We start from the raw sequence: 20,970 nt of genomic DNA, 5'->3' as shown, positions 1-20,970 counted from the left end.
TAAATGTTACTTTCATTTCTCCTTCTCTCCCTCCACTTTTTTTTATCCTAGGATCTGAAATGAATATATGCTGTGACTGATTGGATAAGATAATTTGTCCTAAGCTTTAACATTTTGCTTTTGATTTTATTTACAGAGTGTTAGATTTTAGGGATGATAAAACCAATAAAGTATTTCTTTTTTTTTTTTTTTTAATGTTTTATTTATTTCTAGGAGAGAGAGAGAGAGACAGCGTGAGCAGGGGAGGGTCAGAGAGAGAGGGAGTCACAGACTCTGAAACAGGCTCCAGGCTCTGAGCTGGCAGTTAGCAGAGAGCCCAACGCGGGGCTCGAACCCACGAACCGCGAGATCATGACCTAAGCGAATGTCGGACGCTTAACCGACTAAGCCACCCAGGCGCCCCAATAATAAAGTATTTCTGAAGATCCTATATTTTTTTTCACGTTGAAGTAAAAATCTGATCCAAGAAGCTGTTTGTTGAACTTATAAAAACTTTCCTAGGAAATGTTTTAAGCCATGAGACCAATTCTCATGACTTGTGATTATTACCACTAATTGTGGTAACAGCTTAGTGATAAGAAATTCATTGTATTGGGGCGCCTGGGTGGCTTAGTCGGTTAAGCGTCTGACTTCAGCTCAGGTCATGATTTCATGGTTCGTGGGTTCGAGCCCCGCATCGGGCTCTGTGCTGACAGCTCAGAGCCGGGAGCCTGTTTCAGAGTCTCTGTCTCCCTCTCTCTGACCCTCCCCTGCTCACGCTGTCTCCCTCTCTCCTAGAAATAAATAAAAAATATTTAAAAAAAAAGAAATTCATTGTATTTTCCTTCTTTCAGCAACTTCTTCAAATAGTGAAGCAGAAAACCAATCAAAATTCAGTGGACACTACTTTGAAGTTTACTTTGAGTGCACTTTGGAACCTCACAGATGAATCTCCAACCACTTGCAGACATTTTATTGAAAACCAAGGGTTAGAACTCTTCATGCGGGTTCTAGAGGTTAGAATGGGAATTTAGCCTATAGTTTTGACATTGATTGATTAAAATATTCATTTATTATATTTGGTTCTTTAGGTAGTTACAGGTTTCTCTTTCTTTTTACAGTCTTTCCCAACTGAGTCATCCATTCAACAGAAAGTTCTAGGACTTTTGGTAAGATATAAACATTTCCTAATAAATTCTGAGCTGTAATTAATCATTTTCCTTCTGAGGTAATACATTGAAAGTTGTTTCTCTATTTGTAAACGCTTAATGACATTAGAAAATATATACAATATAATAAAGTGAAAAAAGCAGGCTATAAAACAATGTATTCATATTAAGATTTTCACCACATTAAAAGGAAAAATATAAATTACATACTTTTCTATATATTTTTTGGAATAATACAAAGCCTCATAGTGAGCAATTTTACTTTTATAATCAGGAAATAAAATCTCATTAAAAAATGTCACTAAACTGTAAGTATTCTTACATACTATGTTTGGTAATTAATAATTACTACCTAAAAGACTACTTAACAAATTAGATATTCCAGAGCCACATGGGTAGCTCAGTCAGTTAAGTGTCCCAACTCTTGATTTCAGCTTAGGTCATGGTCTCATAGTTTGTGGGTTCCAGCCCTGCATAGGGTGAATTCAAGCCTGCTTCTGGTGAGCTCAAGCTTTGCTTCCAGTGAGCTCCGAGCCCTGCATTGGGTGAGCTCAGGACCTGCAGCAGGTGTACTTGAACCCCATTTCAATCTCCAACCTGACAGTGTGGAGCCTGCATGGGATTCTCTCTCTCTCTCTCTCTCTCTCTCTCTCTCTCTCTTTCTCTCTCCCTCTTTCCTTCTCTCCCTCTCTCTGCCCCCATGGGATTCTCTCTTTTTACCTCTCTCTCTCTCTCTCAAAAATAAACAAAAAAAAGAGCTTAAATCACAAACACACAAAAATTTAAAAAAAAATAAAGTGAGCCCTCTAAGGGGCGCCTGGGTGGCTTAGTCGGTTAAGCGTCCGACTTTCGCTTAGGTCATGATCTCGCGGTTCGTGGGTTCAAGCCCCGCGTCGGGCTCTGTGCTGACTGCCAGCTCAGAGCCTGGAGACTGTTTCGGAGTCTGTGACTCCTTCTCTCTCTGACCCTCCCCTGCTCACGCTGTCTCTCTCTCTCTCTCTCTCCTAGAAATAAATAAAACATTAAGGAAAAAAAAAATTAAAAAAAAAAAAAAAGTGAGCCCTCTAAGATTTTGAGGCAAAGGTGAAGGATCAAATGTTTCATAAACTTTAATCACTACAGCAGGAGAAACATGACTGTATGGTAAAAAGCTCTTTTTAGAGTAGATCTCTGCTCTTGAGAAATTAGGTCATAGGAGGCATACATACATATATTATATATACATATATACATAATTTATACATATATATTATATATAAAATTTGTTAATGTTTTTTTAATTTCAAAAAGAATACATGCTTATAACTAGTGAAATAGTGCAAAGTGTATCTGAAAAGCTTTAGAGAATATACTTTGATTTGAGTCCTTTGGATTTTATTGAGACTTGTATATGGCCCAGAATATGATCTATCTTTGTAATATTCCATGTGCATTATGGCACCTGCTTTGGATTCTCTTTCTCTCTCTCTGCCCTACCCCCACACATGCACGCATGGGCTCACACACTCACTCTCAATAAATAAACATTAAAAAATAAAGAATGGAAATGCCTTTTCGTATTTGAATATGTGAGATTAGAGAGAAGCGATGATTAATCATGGATGCTGGTGGAAAAATACATTATGTACATTCATGTAGTATATAGTTAAACTTGTCTCTTCTGCCCTCTTTTTCATAGTTGAAGAAGAATATTTGTTAGTCATTACAGGCAAATGATGCCTTTCATTTATTAAAGAATGACTTAAGCTAGAGAGCAAATAGTCTCCCTACTCTCAAAAGTTCAGAGTTTTGGTTCCTAAGAAATGGAATCAACATGTTGGGAAGAAAATTATTATTTCAAAGTAGATCAAATGAAGTTTTAAGAATGAGGATTAATCTTCAGAGTAGTATGTTAAGTTGGATCTTAGATCTTTTGAACCCACAGTCTAAATTGGAAACCTTCAATTGTTTCCCATGTGAACAGAGGTCTTCCTTATGTACTGTGTAAGGAAGCCATCACACCCCAAGCCCAAATAAAACATCTACCTTATATAGGCCAGCAGTCAAACTTTGGCATTCAGTGGAGGTCTAAGGCTATGAACGTTTTAAGACACAAGATCACTATATTGAGGGGCATGTGGCTGGCTTAGTTGGTAAAGGATGTGACTCTTGATCTCAGGGTTGTAGGTTTAAGCCCCATGTTAAATGTAGAGATTACTTAAAAAATCTTTTTAAAAGAATCACTATATTAGGGGTGCCTGGGTGGCTCAGTCAGTTAAGCGTCCAACTTCAGCTCAGGTCATGATCTCATGGTTCTTGGATTCAAGCCCTGCGTCGGGCTCTGTGCTGACAGCTATCTCAGAACCTGGAGCCTGTTTCAGATTCTGTGTCTCCCTCTCTCTCTCTGACCCTCCCCTGCTCATGCTGTCTCTCTCTCTCTCTCTCTCATAAATAAATAAAACATTAAAAATAATTTTAAAAATAATAAATCACTATATTGCTCAAAAGGATGCTTTTTGCCCTCATTTTATTTATGCATTCCACATTATTCAGAATTGCTAATCCCTTCATCTTTTGGTACACTCACCCCTCTCTGCTTTCTTGATAACCAAACTTTCCTGGTTTTTCTTCAACCTCTCTTACTGTTGCTTCTCAGCTTGGGAGTTTCTCAAGATCACACAGATGGTATAAATTTGAACTATAATCTTGCGTGAGGACAGCCCCTTATTAAAAACGACAAGGGAAGGGGCCCCTGGGTGGCTTAGTCGGTTAAGCGTCCGACTTTCGCTCGGGTCATGATCTCGCGGTTCGTGGGTTCGGGCCCCGCGTCGGGCTCTGTGCTGACTGCCAGCTCAGAGCCTGGAGCCTGTTTCAGAGTCTGTATCTCCCTCTCTCTCTGACCCTCCCCTGCTCACGCTGTCTCTCTCTCTCTCCTAGAAATAAAATAAAAAAAAATTTAAAAAACAAAACAAAACAAAACAAAAAAAAACGACAAGGGAAGACTTTTCCTTTTAGACCAGATCCCAAATTACGGTAGACCTCTTTTTCATTCATCTAAGTCAGTCTACTCTTTTTCTGAGGTGTGATACTTTGAAAGACCTTGTCTTATATGTTAAGTGTTAGTTCCAATTTTTAGCCCTTATTTTCTACCCTTGCATGGGTATTAAAACCCAGTGCACTTGCCTCTATGGGTCCATGATGGCCAGTTACTATTCTGGTTTGGTTTCCTATTTGCTTTTTATCCCAGCAAATTATATATTTAAAGGCTGTTGGGGCACATAGGTGGCTCAGTCGGTTAAGTGTCTGATGCTTGATTTTGGCTCAGGTCATGATCTCTTAGTTCGTCGGATCAAGCCCTGCATCCAAGCTCTGTGCTGGCAGCATGGAGCCTGCTTTGGATTCTCTCGCTCCCTCTCTCTCCACTCCCACCCCTACCCCCACCCCCACCTCGTGGCCACACACTCTCTCAAATAAACAAACATTTTTAAACAAACAAACAAATGTTGTTAGCTATTTTTCAACTACCACTTCTAGATATTTTATAGCAGGAGATTTTTTAGGTTATCTAGCTCACCATTTTGCCTGAAAAAAGAACTCAGTACTTTTTCTGTATTATTTTATTGTTTTGGGAGGGAAGAAAATAAGTCACCCATAAACCCACTGTGCTAACATAACAAAAGTGTGCACCTTTTATGTATATGCAGATACATATTTATTATTTTTTTAAGTTTATTTATTTTTGAGTTAGTGTGTGCATGCAAGTGGAAGGGCAGAGAGCAAGGAAGACAGATGATCTGGAGCAGGCACTGCACTGACAGATGAGGGGCTCAAACTCACAAACTGTGAGATCATGACCTGAGCCAAAGTCAAACACTTAATCAGCTGAGCAGCCCAGGTGCCCCTGCAGATACGTATTTAAATTATTGCAATCTCTATTCCTTCTTAGAATGCAAAGGGTTATTTAGCCATTTATTATGCATATTACTTCAATTTTTATGTCTCTTTTTTTTCCAGAATAATATAGCTGAAGTACAAGAATTGCATTCTGAATTAATGTGGAAGGATTTTATAGACCACATCAGTAGCCTCCTGCATAGTGTTGAAGTGGAAGTCAGTTACTTTGCAGCTGGAATTATTGCCCATTTAATATCTAGAGGTGAACAAGCTTGGACATTGAGCCGTAGCCAGAGGAATTCTCTTCTGGATGATCTGGTAGGGTCATTTGGTATTTTCTAGAAGCATACAGACAACATTCATCATAGTTAAGCTATCAGAGTTTTATAATGCAATATTGCAGTGCTAAATAAATACTGTATTCTTTCTTGTGTGTCTTATGTCTTGGCAGCATTCAGCTATTTTGAAGTGGCCAACTCCAGAGTGTGAGATGGTAGCATACAGGTAATTAGCAAGATAATTAATATTAAGCCAGTAACCTAAATTTTGCTTGTTTGCTTGCTTGGAGATTATTCCTACTAGATGTGTAATGCATTTTCCTTCAGGCATCTATCTTCTTACTGGCTTTAAAAGGATCGAAGTGTATTCACTTTTTTCTGCTACCTGTCATTCATCATCTTCCTTCTTTCCACATTTATTGAAGACAAGTGCCAAGGACTTGTTCTGTGCTCTTGAAATTCAAAGATGAGTAAGACATGTTGCCTACGCACAAGAAATTATAGCCTCGTGAGGGACACCACATGTGAATCAGATATAATTCACTATTAAGCTAGTTATATCCATAGAATGCTATGAAATTAAAGATGCCAGTACTTAAATGCACTGGAAAATGGTAAAAAGCTTCCAGAGGAAGTAGATTATGGGCTGAGTTTTGAGAGATAAATAAGTAGGTGCAGGAGATTTTAGGGAGAAGAAATAATGTCTTAATGCAGAGATCCAGGACAAGATGACCCAGTAACAATTGGTAACAAGTGTACATTAGCCTTTCAATTTCTACCAGTCTTCTGCCTTCTGCCCCAAAACGAGGAGAACATAAGTTGGGGGAATCAAAAATGTTGGCACTATCAGCATTTATGAAGTAGAGAACAAAAATAAGATGCATTAATGTTATTTAAATGGCAATATGGAATATTTCAGGTAATTAGTAACTTAGCTATGAAGTCACCTAACTGTCATAAACAGTTTGTTTATGTTTGTTACCAATCAAACTCCTCCTTTTCTAAGTTTCTAAAACAAGATCTATTCTTTGAATGTTTATCTTCAATACTGAAAGAGTATTTACAAAAAAGATATTTCTGTCAGTACCTTGTTCTGATCATCTTCCGTCGTTTGTACCAAAACTTTGTATGAACGTGATCCTTTCTCAAGTGCCAAAGACAAAGAAAAGATTCTATAGGTCACTTATATTAGATTGAAAATAGTTGGATGATGGGGCACCTGGGTGGCTCAGTCGGTTAGGCGTCCAACTTCGGCTTTGGTCATGATCTCAATGGTTTGTGGGTTCGAGCCCCGCATCGGGCTCTGTGCTGACAGCTAGCTCAGAATCTGGAGCCTGTTTCAGGTTCTGTGTCTCCCCCTCTCTTTGACCCTCCCCTTCTCATGCTGTCTGCCTCTCTCTCTCTCAGAAATAAATAAAACATTTAAAAAAAAATTTTAAAAAATAGTTGGATGAAATTTCTAGTATGAAAAGCTTAGGAACTACTGCTTTAGAAATGACACTAAGTATAGGATGTAACTTTTATTCTTTTCTTTGAAACTTTAGGTCCTTTAATCCATTTTTCCCATTACTTGGCTGTTTCACAACACCAGGAGTCCAGCTATGGGCAGTTTGGGCCATGCAACATGTCTGCAGCAAGAATCGTACGTACCAAAAGAGAATTATGTTTTTCTTTTTCAAGTGAAATTCTCCTTACACAGGAAAGCCATTTCTAAAATGGTATATGGAATGACTTTTTTTTAAGGACACAGATTTTAAAAGATACAATATGAGAACCTTTATGGGTTCAGTTGGTAGAGCATACAACCTGGCTGGCTCAGTTGGTAGAGCATGCAACTTTTGATCTCAGAATCATGAGTTCAAGCCCCACCTTGAACTTCTTTTAAAAAAAGAAAAGAGAGAATCTTAGGTTATAAAATAAATTTATTCTTTCAGAATTAGCTCAGTAATACTAGATACTGAAAGACAGTGATGAATGAGACACTGTTCTGACGTCATGGAATATAAAAATTAGGATCTACATGGGGTGCTTGGGTGGCTCAGTTAGTTAAGCATCTGACTTGTGACCTCAGCTCAGGTCATGATCTCAGGCTGTGAGTTCAAGCCCCGTATTGGGCCTTTAAAAAAAAAAAAAAGGAGCCTATAATGAGTTCATTTGCTAAGCAAAAGTTTTAAGGTGATCCAGTGATGATTATTACGGTACCCAATCCTCATCCACACAAAATTTCATTAAGACATAGCTGTCTGCACTCATGGTCTCTGGAAAATCAAGAATTTAAATCAGATTCCATATTTTTCTTTTGAGGGCTATGTTACAACTCTTGGTTGGTTATTAATAAAAACTCATTCCATAAATGATTTGAAACTTGCAGAAAAAACACTTCAATAGTAGAAACATCTTAATAGAGTATAAATTAAAATATTTGAAATTAGGGTGCCTGCGTGACTCAGTCGGTTGAGTGTCTGACTTTGGCTCAGGCCCATGATCTGTTCGCAGATTCGAGCCCTACGTCAGGCTCTGTGCTAACAGCTTGGAGCCTGGAGCCTGCTTCAGATCTGTGTCTCCCTGTCTTTCTGCTCCTTCCCCACATATACTCTGTCTCTCTCCCTCTCAAAAGTAAATAAAGATTAAAAACATTTTTTTTAATATTTGAAATTAGAAATGAGGACAAAGGAAACATAATTTGAAATGAAATTAAAGGTTATAAGGAATATAGTAGAATATAGATATATAGAGCATACATAGTGATTCATGTTCTTTTTGTGACTGGGCTGCAAATAATCAGCTACCTAGTTCTCTTTACATATAAGGAGGAAATACAATTCCATATCCTCACAGGGAAGTAAAACTTTTCTCGGCAATTAACGACAAATTAAAATTTTTTTCTAGAACCTCAATAGGGATGATATTATAAATGAACTCATATAGGAAATGTGAGAGCTGTTTTTAACAATAGTCCTGTAGGGGGTGCCTGGGTGGCTCAGTCGGTTAAGCATCCAGCTTCGGCTCAGGTCATGATCTCACGGTTCATGGGTTCAAGCCCCATGTCGGGCTGTGCTGACAGCTTAGAGCCTGGAGCCTGTTTCAGATTCTGTGTCTCCGTCTCTTTCTCTGACCCTCCCCTGCTCACATTGTCTCTCTCTCTCTCTCTCTCAGAAATAAAACATTAAAAAAAAAAAAACAATAGTCATGTAATAAATAGCAGTAACATATTATTAGATACTTTCTTATTCTTTGGTGAAAACTCAGTGCATAACACAGAAAGGCAATTCAGTAAATGCTCTTTTATGTGAGATACACAAAGGATGAGAGTTTGGGAATAGGATGTGACAGAGAAAACTGCCTTGTACCCTGCTCAGCTACCTGGGAGCTTTTCCTACTATATTCTCCAGTTCATTCATAGACTTCCTCTGGGGAGCCTGGTGTCTTGGTCAGTTAAGCCTCCTACTCTTGGTTTCCCCTCAGGTCATGATCTCATGATTTGTGAGTTTGAGCCCCACCTCAGGCTCTGTGCTGATGATGAGGAGCCTGCTTGGGATTTTGTCTCTCTCCCTTTCTCTTTGCCCCCTCACGCTGTCTCCCTCTCTCTCCCTCAAAATAAATTTAAAAAATAGAGGCTGTCTCAATAGCTATATTAAACTGCCTCTGAGGGGCGCCTGGGTGGCTCAGTCAGTTAAGTGTCCAACTTTGGCTTAGGCCATGATCTCACAGTTCATGGGTTCGAGCCCTGTGTCGGGCTCTGTGCTGACAGCTAGCTCGGAGCCTGGAGCCTGCTTCAGATTCCGTGTTTCCTTCTCTCTCTGACCCTCCCCTGCTCGCTCGCTCACGCACGCTCTCTCTCTCTCTCAGAAATAAATAAAACATTAAAAATTAAAAAAAAAATAAACTGCCTCTGATACAAAAATTTCCTTTTATTGTCCTTACAGGTTCTGAGAACTCCCTAGTTTCTTAACAGCCTGTCATATAAGTACCTATTTTTGTTACTACTTTTAGGTATTGGGGTTCTTTTAAGTTTACTCTGTGGAAGACCACCCTGAAAAATTTATTCTAAAATGCACTGTAGGGGTGCTTGGCTAGCTCAGTCAGTAGGGCATGTGACTCTTGATATTGGGGTTGTGAGTTTGAGCTCCCTGTTGAATGTAGAGATTACTTTTAAAAAATGAAAATAAATAAAATGCACTGTAATTGGGGAATGTTAGAATATTTTATCTCCAATTCATGTAGTTCAGGTTTCTATATTCTTGCTTCCCTGACTTAATCTGTTTATATTTAAGTGGGATTGACTTCTCAGTTTGCATTAAAAGTTCTAATGCTGCTTACAGCTGTTAATAATTAAGAGACACTATAACATAATGGTTAAGAGCACACAGGAACCTACCTGGATTCAGATCATGTTCCAGCACTTACTATGTATGACATCTTGAACAAATCAATAAGCCTGGGGCCTCAGTTTCCACATTTGTTAAATGGGAATAATAATAGTACCTATTTCACACATTATAATGAGCATATTTTCATATTTTAGAAAGTTTTTGACAACATGATTTTTAATAATCACATAATCTTTATTGTATGGTGTATGACTTTCCTAGTACTACCATAACAAAGTACCACATGTAGGTGACTTAAAACAACAGGAATGTTTGTCTCTCAGTTCTCGAGTCTTGAAGTCTAAAATCAAGGTGTCTTTAGGGCCATACTCTCTGGAACAGCTCTAGAGAAGAATTCTTCCTTGCTTCTTCTAGCTTCTGTGTGTGCTACCAATCCTTGGCATTCCTTGGCTTTACATGCATCACTCCTGTCAGATGGCCATCTTGTCCACATGTCTTCACATTGTTTTCTGTGTGTATATGTTTCTGTGTCCAAATCTCCCCTTTTTCATAAGAGAACATCAGTCATAATGGATTAAGGTCCACCTTAATGACTTAATCTTAACTAATTATATTAGCAACAACTTGATTTCCAAAAAAAGTCACATTCTGAAGTACTAGAGATTAGGACTTTAACCTATCTTTTTGGGGGACATAACTGAACGCTTAGCACATTCCTCTATACTTAATAAATGAATTTAGCAGTCGTTTATAACCACTTCCCTATTGATCAACATTTAAGTAGTCTACCTTTTAATTTTAAAATTATATCCAAGCACTTGTTTGAGTGAGAGATATTTGTCACACCATTATTTATAATAGCAATTAAGTAAATAACCTAGAGGTCCAGCAATAGATAAATACTTGAATTCTTAACACTAGAAAGAACTTAACACCCGGGGCATTCAGTACAGACACTAGAAGAGATTAAACTAGCCCTAAAATAAAGGCTTCTCCAGGGAGACCCTAACAAAGCTTAAAAACCATGGTTTTTAAAACAAATGGTTAAGCTGCTCTGAAAATAAATTCACTTTCTGCCAGAGAAAAACTAAGCACTCTAAAAAAAAGAACAAAGTCTAGACACCCAACAACATGTTTAGTATCTGATAAAAATTGCTAGATGAGGGAAGAAGCAGGAAAATGTGACCAATAACCAGGAGAAGAATCAGACACTTGATACAGACCTAGAAGTGATGGTGATAATGGAAATACCAGAAAAGTAACCGCAAAAAAATTTTTATAGATATGATCCAAGATTTTAAAGAAAACGTGAATATTGACAGAAGAAAAAATAAAATATAAAAAGCAAATAAAATCGAAGTACTAGAGCTAAGTTCCTTATAGACATATAGGAGGATTAGGAGGAACTTAACAGAGGACCAACCGGGAGAAGAAGGGGGGAAATCGTGGGGGAAAGGGAGAGAGGCAAACCATGAGAGACTCTTGAATGCTGACAAAAACTGAGGACTGATGGATGTGGGGGGGAGGAGGGATGGGCATGGAGGAGGGCACTTGTGGGGATGAGCACTGGGTGTTATGTGGAAACTAATTTGACAATAAACTATTTGTAAAAAAAAAAAAAAAAAAAGAAGTACTAGAGCTAAAACTTTAAATATTTGACCAGAAAAATATCTGAATGCAGTGGCTCAGTTGGTTAAGCGTCTGACTTCAGCTCAGGTCATGATCTCACAGCTTGTGGGTTTGAGCCCTACATCAGGCTCTGTATGGACAGCTCAGAGGCTGGAGCTGCTTCGGATTCTGTGTCTCCCCTCTCTCTGCCCCTCTCCTGCTCACGCTTTCTCTCTCTTTCTCTCAAAAGTAAATAAACATTAAAAAATGTTTTAAAAATTAAAAAAATATATATCTGGATGAACTTAATAGTAGATATGGAAGAAAAGATCAGCAAAATTGAATGCATAGCAATAGAAACTATCCAAACTGAAGTCAGAGAGAAATAAAGCTTGGGGCGGTGGGGGTGGGGGGGGGTGGGGGCGGTGGGGGTGGGGGGGGTGGGGGCGGTGGGAAGAACACCAGAATTACCCAGAAATCAGTACCAGATAAAGACCTGGTGATAAAATACCTTCCTTCTTCCTGGTACAAGGAGGGTACCTTTCACATGGGAGTTTTATGACCTATTTCAGGGAAGAAGGGTGATGGGGGGAAGTCAGAGTGATCCTCCTGCTTTTGCTGTTTCTCAAACAACTTTAGCTTAGGATAGTCAATATGCCACGAAGCCATGTTTTAGGGCAATGTGTCCTGAACTCCATCAACATACACTGTAAAGTATGTTCCTTAATCTGACAAAATGATAGTCAGCTGTCCAAATTGTTTCAATATCTTGTGTTTTGGTTGCTTTATAGCATTCTAAGCATTCATATCTATCACTGGCTGAGCAAAGCCTAGTCCAGAGTCAGTATCTATTTCTGTCAAGACCCATCTGTAGCCCCCAGGGCTACCAGTGCTAGTGTGACTTGCCAGCTATGATCAGGGTCTTTCCCCCCAGGGAATTTGCCACATAGCCATCTGCAGTCTCTGTCTCTTTTGCTGGCAGGTTGAACAACTGCTGGCATTTTGTGCCTGAGAGATTGCAAGGGGAATATGTCTACATTCAGTCCATATCTGCATTGCTGTAGTACCTCCATATCCACTTATTTCATGGACCCACGTGGCCGCCCCAGGCAAGTTCATCTGCTTGTCTATTTCAATTATCTTCTGAACCTGAAAGAAAGTTCTGATGGGTGTAGAAATGTCCTACTTTAATGCACTCTCCAGATTCCCACAGTGATTTCCATAGGGCCACGTCCCATACGAGCATCCTGTTTCTGTTGCCCTCGTGCCCATTTACCACTGCCCACGAGTCATTAGAAACCCAAACAGGGCACCTGGGGGGCTCAGTCAGTTAAGCGTCCGACTTCGGCTCAGGTCATGATCTCACGGTTCGTGGGTTCGAGCCCCGCGTCGGGCTCTGTGCTGACAGCCAGCTCTGAGCCTGGAGCCTGTTTCAGAGTCTGTATCTCCCTTTCTCTCTGACCCTCCCCTACCCATGCTGTCTCTCTCTCTCTCTCTCTTAGAAATAAGTAAATAAATAAATAAACATTAAAAAATTTAAAAAAACAAACAAACAGAGCCTTTTATCACTTTTCAATTCTTGAATCACTACTGGGAAAGCAGCATCCAGTTCAGCTCATAGAACTGATTTGTTTTTATTTTTTCTAGTCAGAGCGCTGGCCTTTGAAACAGAATGTTGTCTGTTCACCTTAAAACTGCTGTCCACAAACCAAGCAGCTCTTTGTTGGCTAGTGGCCAGCCCTTGACAGGGTACTGTCCAAGTGATGATAGAATGCAGCAGCTCCTAGTGCAGTTTCAGAATTGGTCCTAGGGAGAGAGAGGGTCCCTGCTGATGATTATACCCTCCTTGCATTCCCCAGATAGCATGATCCTATATAAACCTTTTCTATTCCACTAGGGAACTCTCTTAGCACTGCCATCCACATTAGAGTGTTTCTCTGACATAACCCAGAATACCATTGCATACTTCAGGTTTTAATATCATTTTTTGTCCTTCAGTCATAAGGGTAGCTTCAATTAATGTCAGATAGCAAGGTAGTAAATGCCCCTCAGTTGGAAGTTCTCTAGTCCAGTGCCCAGTCTGTTCTTCCTATAAGGCACAGAGAATTTGTCCCTACCAGCACTTTGGCTTATATTCTACACTGCACAGGCTTGGGTAACCTTCTAGTACCCATTTAGCATGTCTGCTTAATATTGCTTTAAGATTGGATTTAGATGCTTTCTGCTTTACAATGTTAGGTAGCGATAACATTTCCTAGTCAAACAAAGTGTCCATCCTTATAATACAGTCAAGTAAAAGAAATACAGCCACTTTTGTAAAAGAAATACAGCCACTTTACATAAAGCCTACTCAACCATACCAGCTGTCCTACAAACTTTTAGTTTAATTCTATTACATTCCTGACTGTAGCCTCCATTAGGACTTCATCTACAGATTTTAACTTTATATTACTAGGTAGGTGAATTGTTCCCTAGCCAGACATAATGCCCATTCCCACAAAACATTCAGGTAAAGGAAACACAGCTTCTTTACATAAAACTGCTTAAACATTGCACCTTTCATAATTCCATCAACCCATACACTTTTATTTTCTCTCAATCTAATTATAAGCCCACATTAGGGCTTCACCAGTGGGTTTTGGTAACTTCTCCATTCCGTGACCAATTTACCCAGCCTTACCTGAAAGGCTTTGAGTCCCCAGTGAGAGGTCATGCCAAGGAATCGTGGCCTTTTTGTCTTTTTGTTTGTTGTTTTTCTGTGGCCCTCTTATCTTGATTAGTCCACCTAACTACTGCCACAAGCAGTTGTTGGTAAGGTTTAGATCCATCTCTAAATTCTTTTGGCAACTTTTACCTTTAGTAACTGATTGCAGCACACCTAATACTCCATATCATGGTGACTATCTGGCTACTCTGAAATCAAAGGTTTTTCATCCCCCTTTCATCTTTTCTCTTCTCATATTTTTATGAGCCACAGCCATTATTGAAAATCCCACTTCCTTCCTTCCTTCTTTCTTTCTTTCTTTCTCTCTCTCTCTCTTTCTTTCTTTCTTTCTTTCTTTCTTTCTTTCTTTCTTTCTTTCTTTCTTTCTTTCTTCCTCTGAGGGAGAGAAAGAGCATGTGCACGTGTAAGATGGGAGGGGCAGAGAGAGGGAGAGAGAAAATTCTAAGCAGGCCCTGCATAGATGATGCAGAACCCAACACAAGGTTCGAGCTCATGAACAGTGAGATCCTGACCTGAGCCCAAATCAAGAGTCCGGCATTTAACCAACTGGGTCACCCAGGTGCCCCTAAAACCACACTTCTTTTTTAAAAAGAAATTTTTTTAATGTTTATTTATTTTTGAGAGAGAGAGGGAGAGCAAAAGCACGTAAGCAGGGGAGGGGCAGAGAGAGAGGGAGTCACAAAATTTGAAGCAGGCTCCTGGCTCTGAGCTGTCAGCACAGAGCCCAATATAGGGCTCGAATTCACGAACCATGAGATCATGACCTGAGCCGAAATCAGATGCTTAACTAACTGAGCCACCCAGGAGCCCCTCAAACCCCACTTCTGACATCAGTTCTAACATGTGTTTTTTCAACACTCTACCAAGCAGTTTTCCAGTTCTCAGCAGACACCATCTGTGTGTCCTAAAAATTGAATTCAATTCTGACATCATTTACCTGAAGATAGTGTCAGATCCCATAGGTTAAGGGATAGTCCCACAAGACTGCCTTCACTTCAGACACCAGTTGCAAGTCCAGGCATAGAAATAGGCAAAGATGGTCTTTCCGCCGTCTTTGAACCTGTGTAGGCCTGCTGGGAACAGGACTCCTGAAACGACAAATATGTCTGGAAGGTTGTTGTCCAAAGCCATTTTTGCTGGCTATAAACGGGGTCTCAGGAACCAGAGGGAGCACATAGCTCTTCTTAAAATTGAAGGTGTTTATGCCCGAGATGAAACTGAGTTCTATCTAGGCAAGAGATGTGCTTATGTGTACAAAGCAAAGAACAACACAGTGACTCCTGGTGGCAAACTGAATAAAACCAGAGTAATCTGGGGAAAAGTAACTCGTGCTCATGGAAACAGTGGCATGGTTCGTGCAAAATTCCGAAGCAACCTTCCTGCTAAAGCCATTGGCCACAGAATCCATGTGATGCTGTACCCCTCAAGGATTTAAACTAACTGAAAAGTAAATAAATAAAGGTGTAGATTTAAAAAAAAAAATGAAATAGGCAAAGATGGTTCAGTGGACCAGAATAGAGAATACAAAAATAGACTTATATATATGTATGGTTGATTAATTTTTGACATGAGTTTAAAGTGAATTCAATAAAGAAATGATCATCTTTTCAACAAATGGTGTTACAACAGCTGGATCTCTGGATGCAAAAAAAAAAAAAAAAAAGAGAGAGAGAGAGAGGTGCCTGTCTGGCTTAGTCGGAAGAGCAACAATTGATCTTGGAGTTGTGAGTTTGAGCCCCACATTGGATGTAGAGATTAATAAAAAAATTAAAAAATAAATAAAAACTGCTTTTTAAAAAAGCCCCATGTTAGGCATGGAGCCTACTTTAGGGGAAAAAAAGTGACTTTTACATACCTAGGACTCTATATAAAAATTAACTCTGATTGATTGTTTGGGTGATTGTGATCTCTACACCCAAAATGGGGCTTGAACTGATGACCTCAAGATGAAGAGTCTCGTGATCTTCTGACTAAACCAGCTAAGCACCCCCAAAAACGAACTCTTAATTCATCATAGTTCTACATATGAAACAAGAAACTATTTAAAAGTTCTAGAAGGAGCTCTGTGCTGACAACTAGCTCAGAGCCTGGAGCCTGTTTCAGATTCTGTATCTCGCTCTCTCTCTGCCCCTCCCCTGTTCATGCTGTCTATTTTTTTTTTTTAATGTTTTTATTTATTTCTAGGAGAGAGAGAGACAGCGTGAGCAGGGGAGGGTCAGAGAGAGAGGGAGTCACAGACTGAAACAGGCTCCAGGCTCTGAGCTGCCAGTCAGCACAGAGCCCGACGCGGGGCTCGAACCCACGAACCGTGAGATCATGACCAAGCGAAAGTCGGACGCTCAACCGACTAAGCCACCCAGGCGCCCCCATGCTATCTCTCTAAATAAATAAATAAATAATTAATAAACAAACAAACTGTAAAAAAAAAAAAAGGCTCTAGAAGAAAACAAAGTCATTGTGACCTTATGTTAGGCAAATTCCTTTTTTTTTTTTTTTTTTAGGATTATATTTTTTAAGTAATCTCTACAATCCAACGTGGGGCTCGAATTTACAACCCCAAGATCAAGAGTTGCATGCTTTACCGACCAAGCCAGCCAGGCACCCTGCAAATTTCTTTCTTTTTAAAAAATTTTTAGTGTTTGTTTATTTTTGAGACAGAGAGAGGTAGAGCATGAGTTGGGGAGGGGCAGAGAGAGAGAGAGGGAGACACAAAATCCCAAGCAGGCTCCAGGCTCTGAGCTGTCAGCACAGAGCCCAATGCAGGGCTTGAACTTACAGACTGCGAGATCATGACCTGAGCCGAAGTCAGATGCTTAACCAACTGAGCCACCCAGGCGCCCCTGCAAATTTCTTAAATGTGCACAAAAGCATGATCTACAAAAGAAAAAGATTGCTAAATTGCCCTTGATCAAACTTAAGGACTTCTGTTCTTTGAAAGACACTGTTAAAAGAATCAAAAGCCAATACACATACTTGATCAAAATATTTGTGAATCACATGTCTGATAAAGCATAGGTACTCAAAATTTTTATAAAGAATTCTCAGGTCACCTGGCTGGCCCAGTCGGTGGGGTGTGCAACTCTTGATCTTGGGGTTGTGAATTTGAGCCCTGTGTTGGGTGTAGAGATTCCTTAAAAATAAAATCTTTGAGAGAGAGAGAGAAAGAAAACTCTCAAAACTTAATATAAGAAAACAATACAAGTGAAGAGAAAATGGACAAAAGAGTTGAACAGATCCTTTACCAAAGAAGATTATTGGATGGCAAATAGGCACATGAAAAGATGTTCAGCATCTTTAGGACAGACATATATATCAATGTATTAGAATTGATAGTGCAGAAATAAACCCCAAAATTGATTTTGACAATTTACTGGGGAAGAAATCATTTTTTTCAGCAAATGACTTTTGGAAAACTGACTAGGCACATGTAAAAAAAGAAAATTAAAACTTTGTGCTTCAAAGGACACCATCAAGAAAGTGAAAAGATAGGGGAGCCCGGGTGGCTCAGTTGGTTGAGCATCCAACTTTGGTTCAAGTCATGATCTCACAGTTTGTGAGTTTGAGCCTCGTGTCAGGCTGTGGGGTGACAGCTTGGAGCCTGGGGCCTGCTTCAGAGTCTATGTCTCCCCCTCTCTCTGTCCCTCCCTTGCTCATGCTCTGTCTCTCTCTGACTCAAAAATGTTTAAAAAAAAGAATAAGCTCATTTAAAAAAAGTGAAAAGACAATTTACAGAGGACACCATCAAGAAAGTGAAAAGATGGGGCACCTGGGTGGCTCAGTCGGTTAAGTGTCCGACTTCGGCTCAGGTCACCATCTCACGGTTTGTGGGTTGGAGCCCCGCGTCAGGCTCTGTGCTGACAGCTAGCTCAGAGCCTGCAGCCTGCTTCAGATTCTGTGTCTCCCTCTCTCTCTGACCCTCCCCTGCTCACGCTGTCTCTCGATCAGAAATAAATAAAACATTAAATAAAAAACACCGCCTTTAGATCTGTTCCAACATTATATTAAAAAAAAAAAAAAGAAAGTGAAAAGATAATTTACAGAAAGGTTGAAAATATTTGCACATTATATAACTGATGGAGGGACATTTTCAGAACATATAAAGAGCTCTTACAACTCAATGATAAAAATAACCCAGTTTAATAATGGGCAAAGGACTAAATAGACTTTCTACAAAGAGATCCTGTGAATGGCCAGTGAGCAAGCAAATGAAAAGAAGCTCAACATCATTAGTCATTAGAGAAATACAAATTAAAACCACAATGAGGGGCATCTGGGTGGCTCTGTCAGTTAAGTGTCAGACTTTAAAAAAAAATTTTTTTTTAATGTCTATTTTTGAAAGAGAGAGAGCAAGTAGAGGAAGGGCAGAGAGAGGGAGACACAGAATCCAAAGCAGGCTCCAGGCCCTGAGCTGTCAGCACAGAGCATGACACAGGGCTCGAACCCACAGTCTGTAAGACCATGACCTGAGCTGAAGTTGGATGCTTAACCGACTGAGCCACCTAGGTGCCGAAGCGTCAGACTTTTGATCTCAGCCCAGGTCATGGGTTTGAGCCCTGTGCAGTCATCTTGGAGCTTGTATGGGATTCTCTCTTTCCCTCTCTCTCTGCCCCTTCCCCACTCACTCTTGCTCTCTCAAAATAAATAAACATTTAAAAATTAAATAAATAAAACCACAATGAGACACTAGTTTACACTTACTAGAAAGGCTGCCTATAAACAAGATGAATGATGACAAGTGCTGGCAAGGAAGTGAAACAACTTTTTCATTACTGATCAGATTGAAAAATTATACAGCCATTTTTGGGGCGCCTGGGTGGCTCATTCAGTTAAGCATTAACTCTTGATTTTGGCTTAGGTCATGATCTCATGGTTTGTGAGTTTGATCCCTGAGTTAGGCTCCCAGGGGAGCCTATTTGAAAGCCTCTGTCACTCCCTTGCTCTCTGCCCCTCCCCCACTCATTCTCTCTCTCTTTCTCTCTCTCAGAATAAATAAACATTTAAAATAATTAAAGAATTATACACTCATTTTAGAAAACAGTTTGGTAAGTTCTTATAATGGTAAGCATACATTTAGCATTTGCCCAGCATTCTAAGTATTTCCTCAAGATCATTGAAACAAAAAGTCCACAAAAATACTTGTGCTGGCTCCTGGGTGGCTCAGTCAGTTAAGCTTCCAACTTCAGCTCAGGTCATGATCTCAGGGTTTGTGAGCTCAAGCCCCACATTGAGCTTGCTGCTGTTAGCATAGAGCCCACTTCAAATCCTCTGTCTTCCTCTCTCTCTGTCCACCCCCCCCCACACACACACATGCTCACTCTCTCTCAAAAATAAATGAACATTAAACAAAAAATGGGGCACCTGGGTGATTCAGTCACTTGAGCTTCCAACTTCAGCTCAGGTCATGATCTCGCAGTTCATGAGTTCGAGCCCTTCACGGGGCTCTGTGCTGACAGCTCAGAGCCTGGAGCCTGCTTCAGATTCTGTGTGTGTTTGTCTCTCTCTCTCTCTCTCTCTCTCTCTCTCTCCCCCCCCTCCCCCACTCACTCTGTCTCTCTCAAAAATAAACATTAAAATAAAAATGTTCAACTTAAAACAACTGTTTTAAACCCATGCTGAGCAAAAGTAGACAGACTCAAAAGAATACATACTGATGATTGTATTTACATGAAGTTCTAGACCAAGCACAAGTAGCCTATCTATATCATTGAAATTAGAAAAGTGATTGCCTAGGTGAGGCTGCAGAGAAGATTGCAAAGGTGCAGAAAGAACCTTTCTTTTTTTTTTTTTAATATTCTATATTCTGATTGTGGTGTTGCTTATTCAAGTGTATACATTTGCCAAAACTCATCAAACTATAAATTAAATTGGGTATATTTTATTGTGTATAAATTATAGTTTAATAAATATGACTAAAACTAAAAATACTTTTAAAAGTAGTATATATAAAAAAGAAGAAATAGGGGCGCCTAGGTGGCTTAGTCGGTTAAGTGTCCGACTTTCGCTTAGGTCATGATCTCGCGGTTCGTGGGTTCGAGCCCCGCGTCGGGCTCTGTGCTGACTGGCAGCTCAGAGCCTGGAGCCTGTTTCAGTCTGTGACCCCCTCTCTCTCTGACTCTCCCCTGCTCACACTGTCTCTCTCTCTCTCCTAAAAATAAATAAAAATAGGGGCGCCTAGGTGGCTTAGTCGGTTAAGTGTCCGACTTTCGCTTAGGTCATGATCTCGCGGTTCGTGGGTTCGAGCCCCGCGTTGGGCTCTGTGCTGACTGTCAGCTCAGAGCCTGGAGCCTGTTTCAGTCTGTGACTCCCTCTCTCTCTGACCCTCCCCTGCTCATGCTGTCTCTCTCTCTCTCCTAGAAATAAATAAAAATATTTAAATAAATAAATAAATAAATAAATAAAAACATTAAAAAAAATTTTAAAAAAGAAGAAATACTTAAAAACAAGGCAAAGAAAGTATTTTAAAATTGTATAATATGAATGCCATTAGATTTTTAAAAAATATATAAGAAATGCATAAGAGTGTAATAGCACCTATCTTACCTATGATTTGGGATCAAAGAAGCTTTCTTTCCCAGATTGTCTATGCTTTAAGGTTATGGGATTTTTTAATTTATTTTTGGTAAAAAATGGTTTATCCATTTCTTTTTTTTTTTTTTTTTTTGTATAAAACACATGGGAGAAACCTATTCAACCTAGCCAGTCAACATACAGTCTGCCACATGGAATGGTACTTTTATCAAACTTTGAGTCTAAGAACATACAGATGTTTCTTTTTCTTTTCTTTCTTTTTTTTTTTTAAGGACATACAAATGTTTCTTTTACCATGTTAAAGTAATTGTCTATGCCTTTTCATATAACTGTTTTAAAGGTGCGCCGGGGTGGCTTCGTCAGGTGTCTGCCTTCGGTTCAGGTCATGAACTAACAGTTTGTGAATTCGAGCCCCATGTCAGGCTCTGTGCTGAGAGTTCAGAGCCTGGAGCCTGCTTCAGATTCTGTCTCCCTCTCTC

At 39.7% G+C, this 20,970-nt stretch overlaps 1 protein-coding gene across 1 annotated transcript in view; it reads left to right on the top strand.

The window, feature by feature from the left end:
• Positions 1-20,970, top strand: part of ZYG11B (zyg-11 family member B, cell cycle regulator) — an 86,272-nt gene that overhangs the window by 63,170 nt on the left and 2,132 nt on the right. The window contains exons 9-13 of the mRNA XM_039238695.1: positions 834-995; positions 1,101-1,148; positions 5,142-5,339; positions 5,473-5,525; positions 6,844-6,941. Coding sequence (XP_039094626.1) covers positions 834-995; positions 1,101-1,148; positions 5,142-5,339; positions 5,473-5,525; positions 6,844-6,941 — 559 coding nt within the window. The remainder of the gene's footprint in view (positions 1-833; positions 996-1,100; positions 1,149-5,141; positions 5,340-5,472; positions 5,526-6,843; positions 6,942-20,970) is intronic.

The sequence above is a fragment of the Hyaena hyaena genome, unplaced genomic scaffold, assembly GCF_003009895.1.
Source record: "Hyaena hyaena isolate Hyena2069 unplaced genomic scaffold, ASM300989v1 scaffold_5, whole genome shotgun sequence".
Lineage (NCBI taxonomy): Eukaryota > Metazoa > Chordata > Mammalia > Carnivora > Hyaenidae > Hyaena > Hyaena hyaena.
The sequence above is the reverse complement of the archived record's forward strand: the minus strand, read 5'-3'. Positions and strand labels throughout refer to the sequence as shown.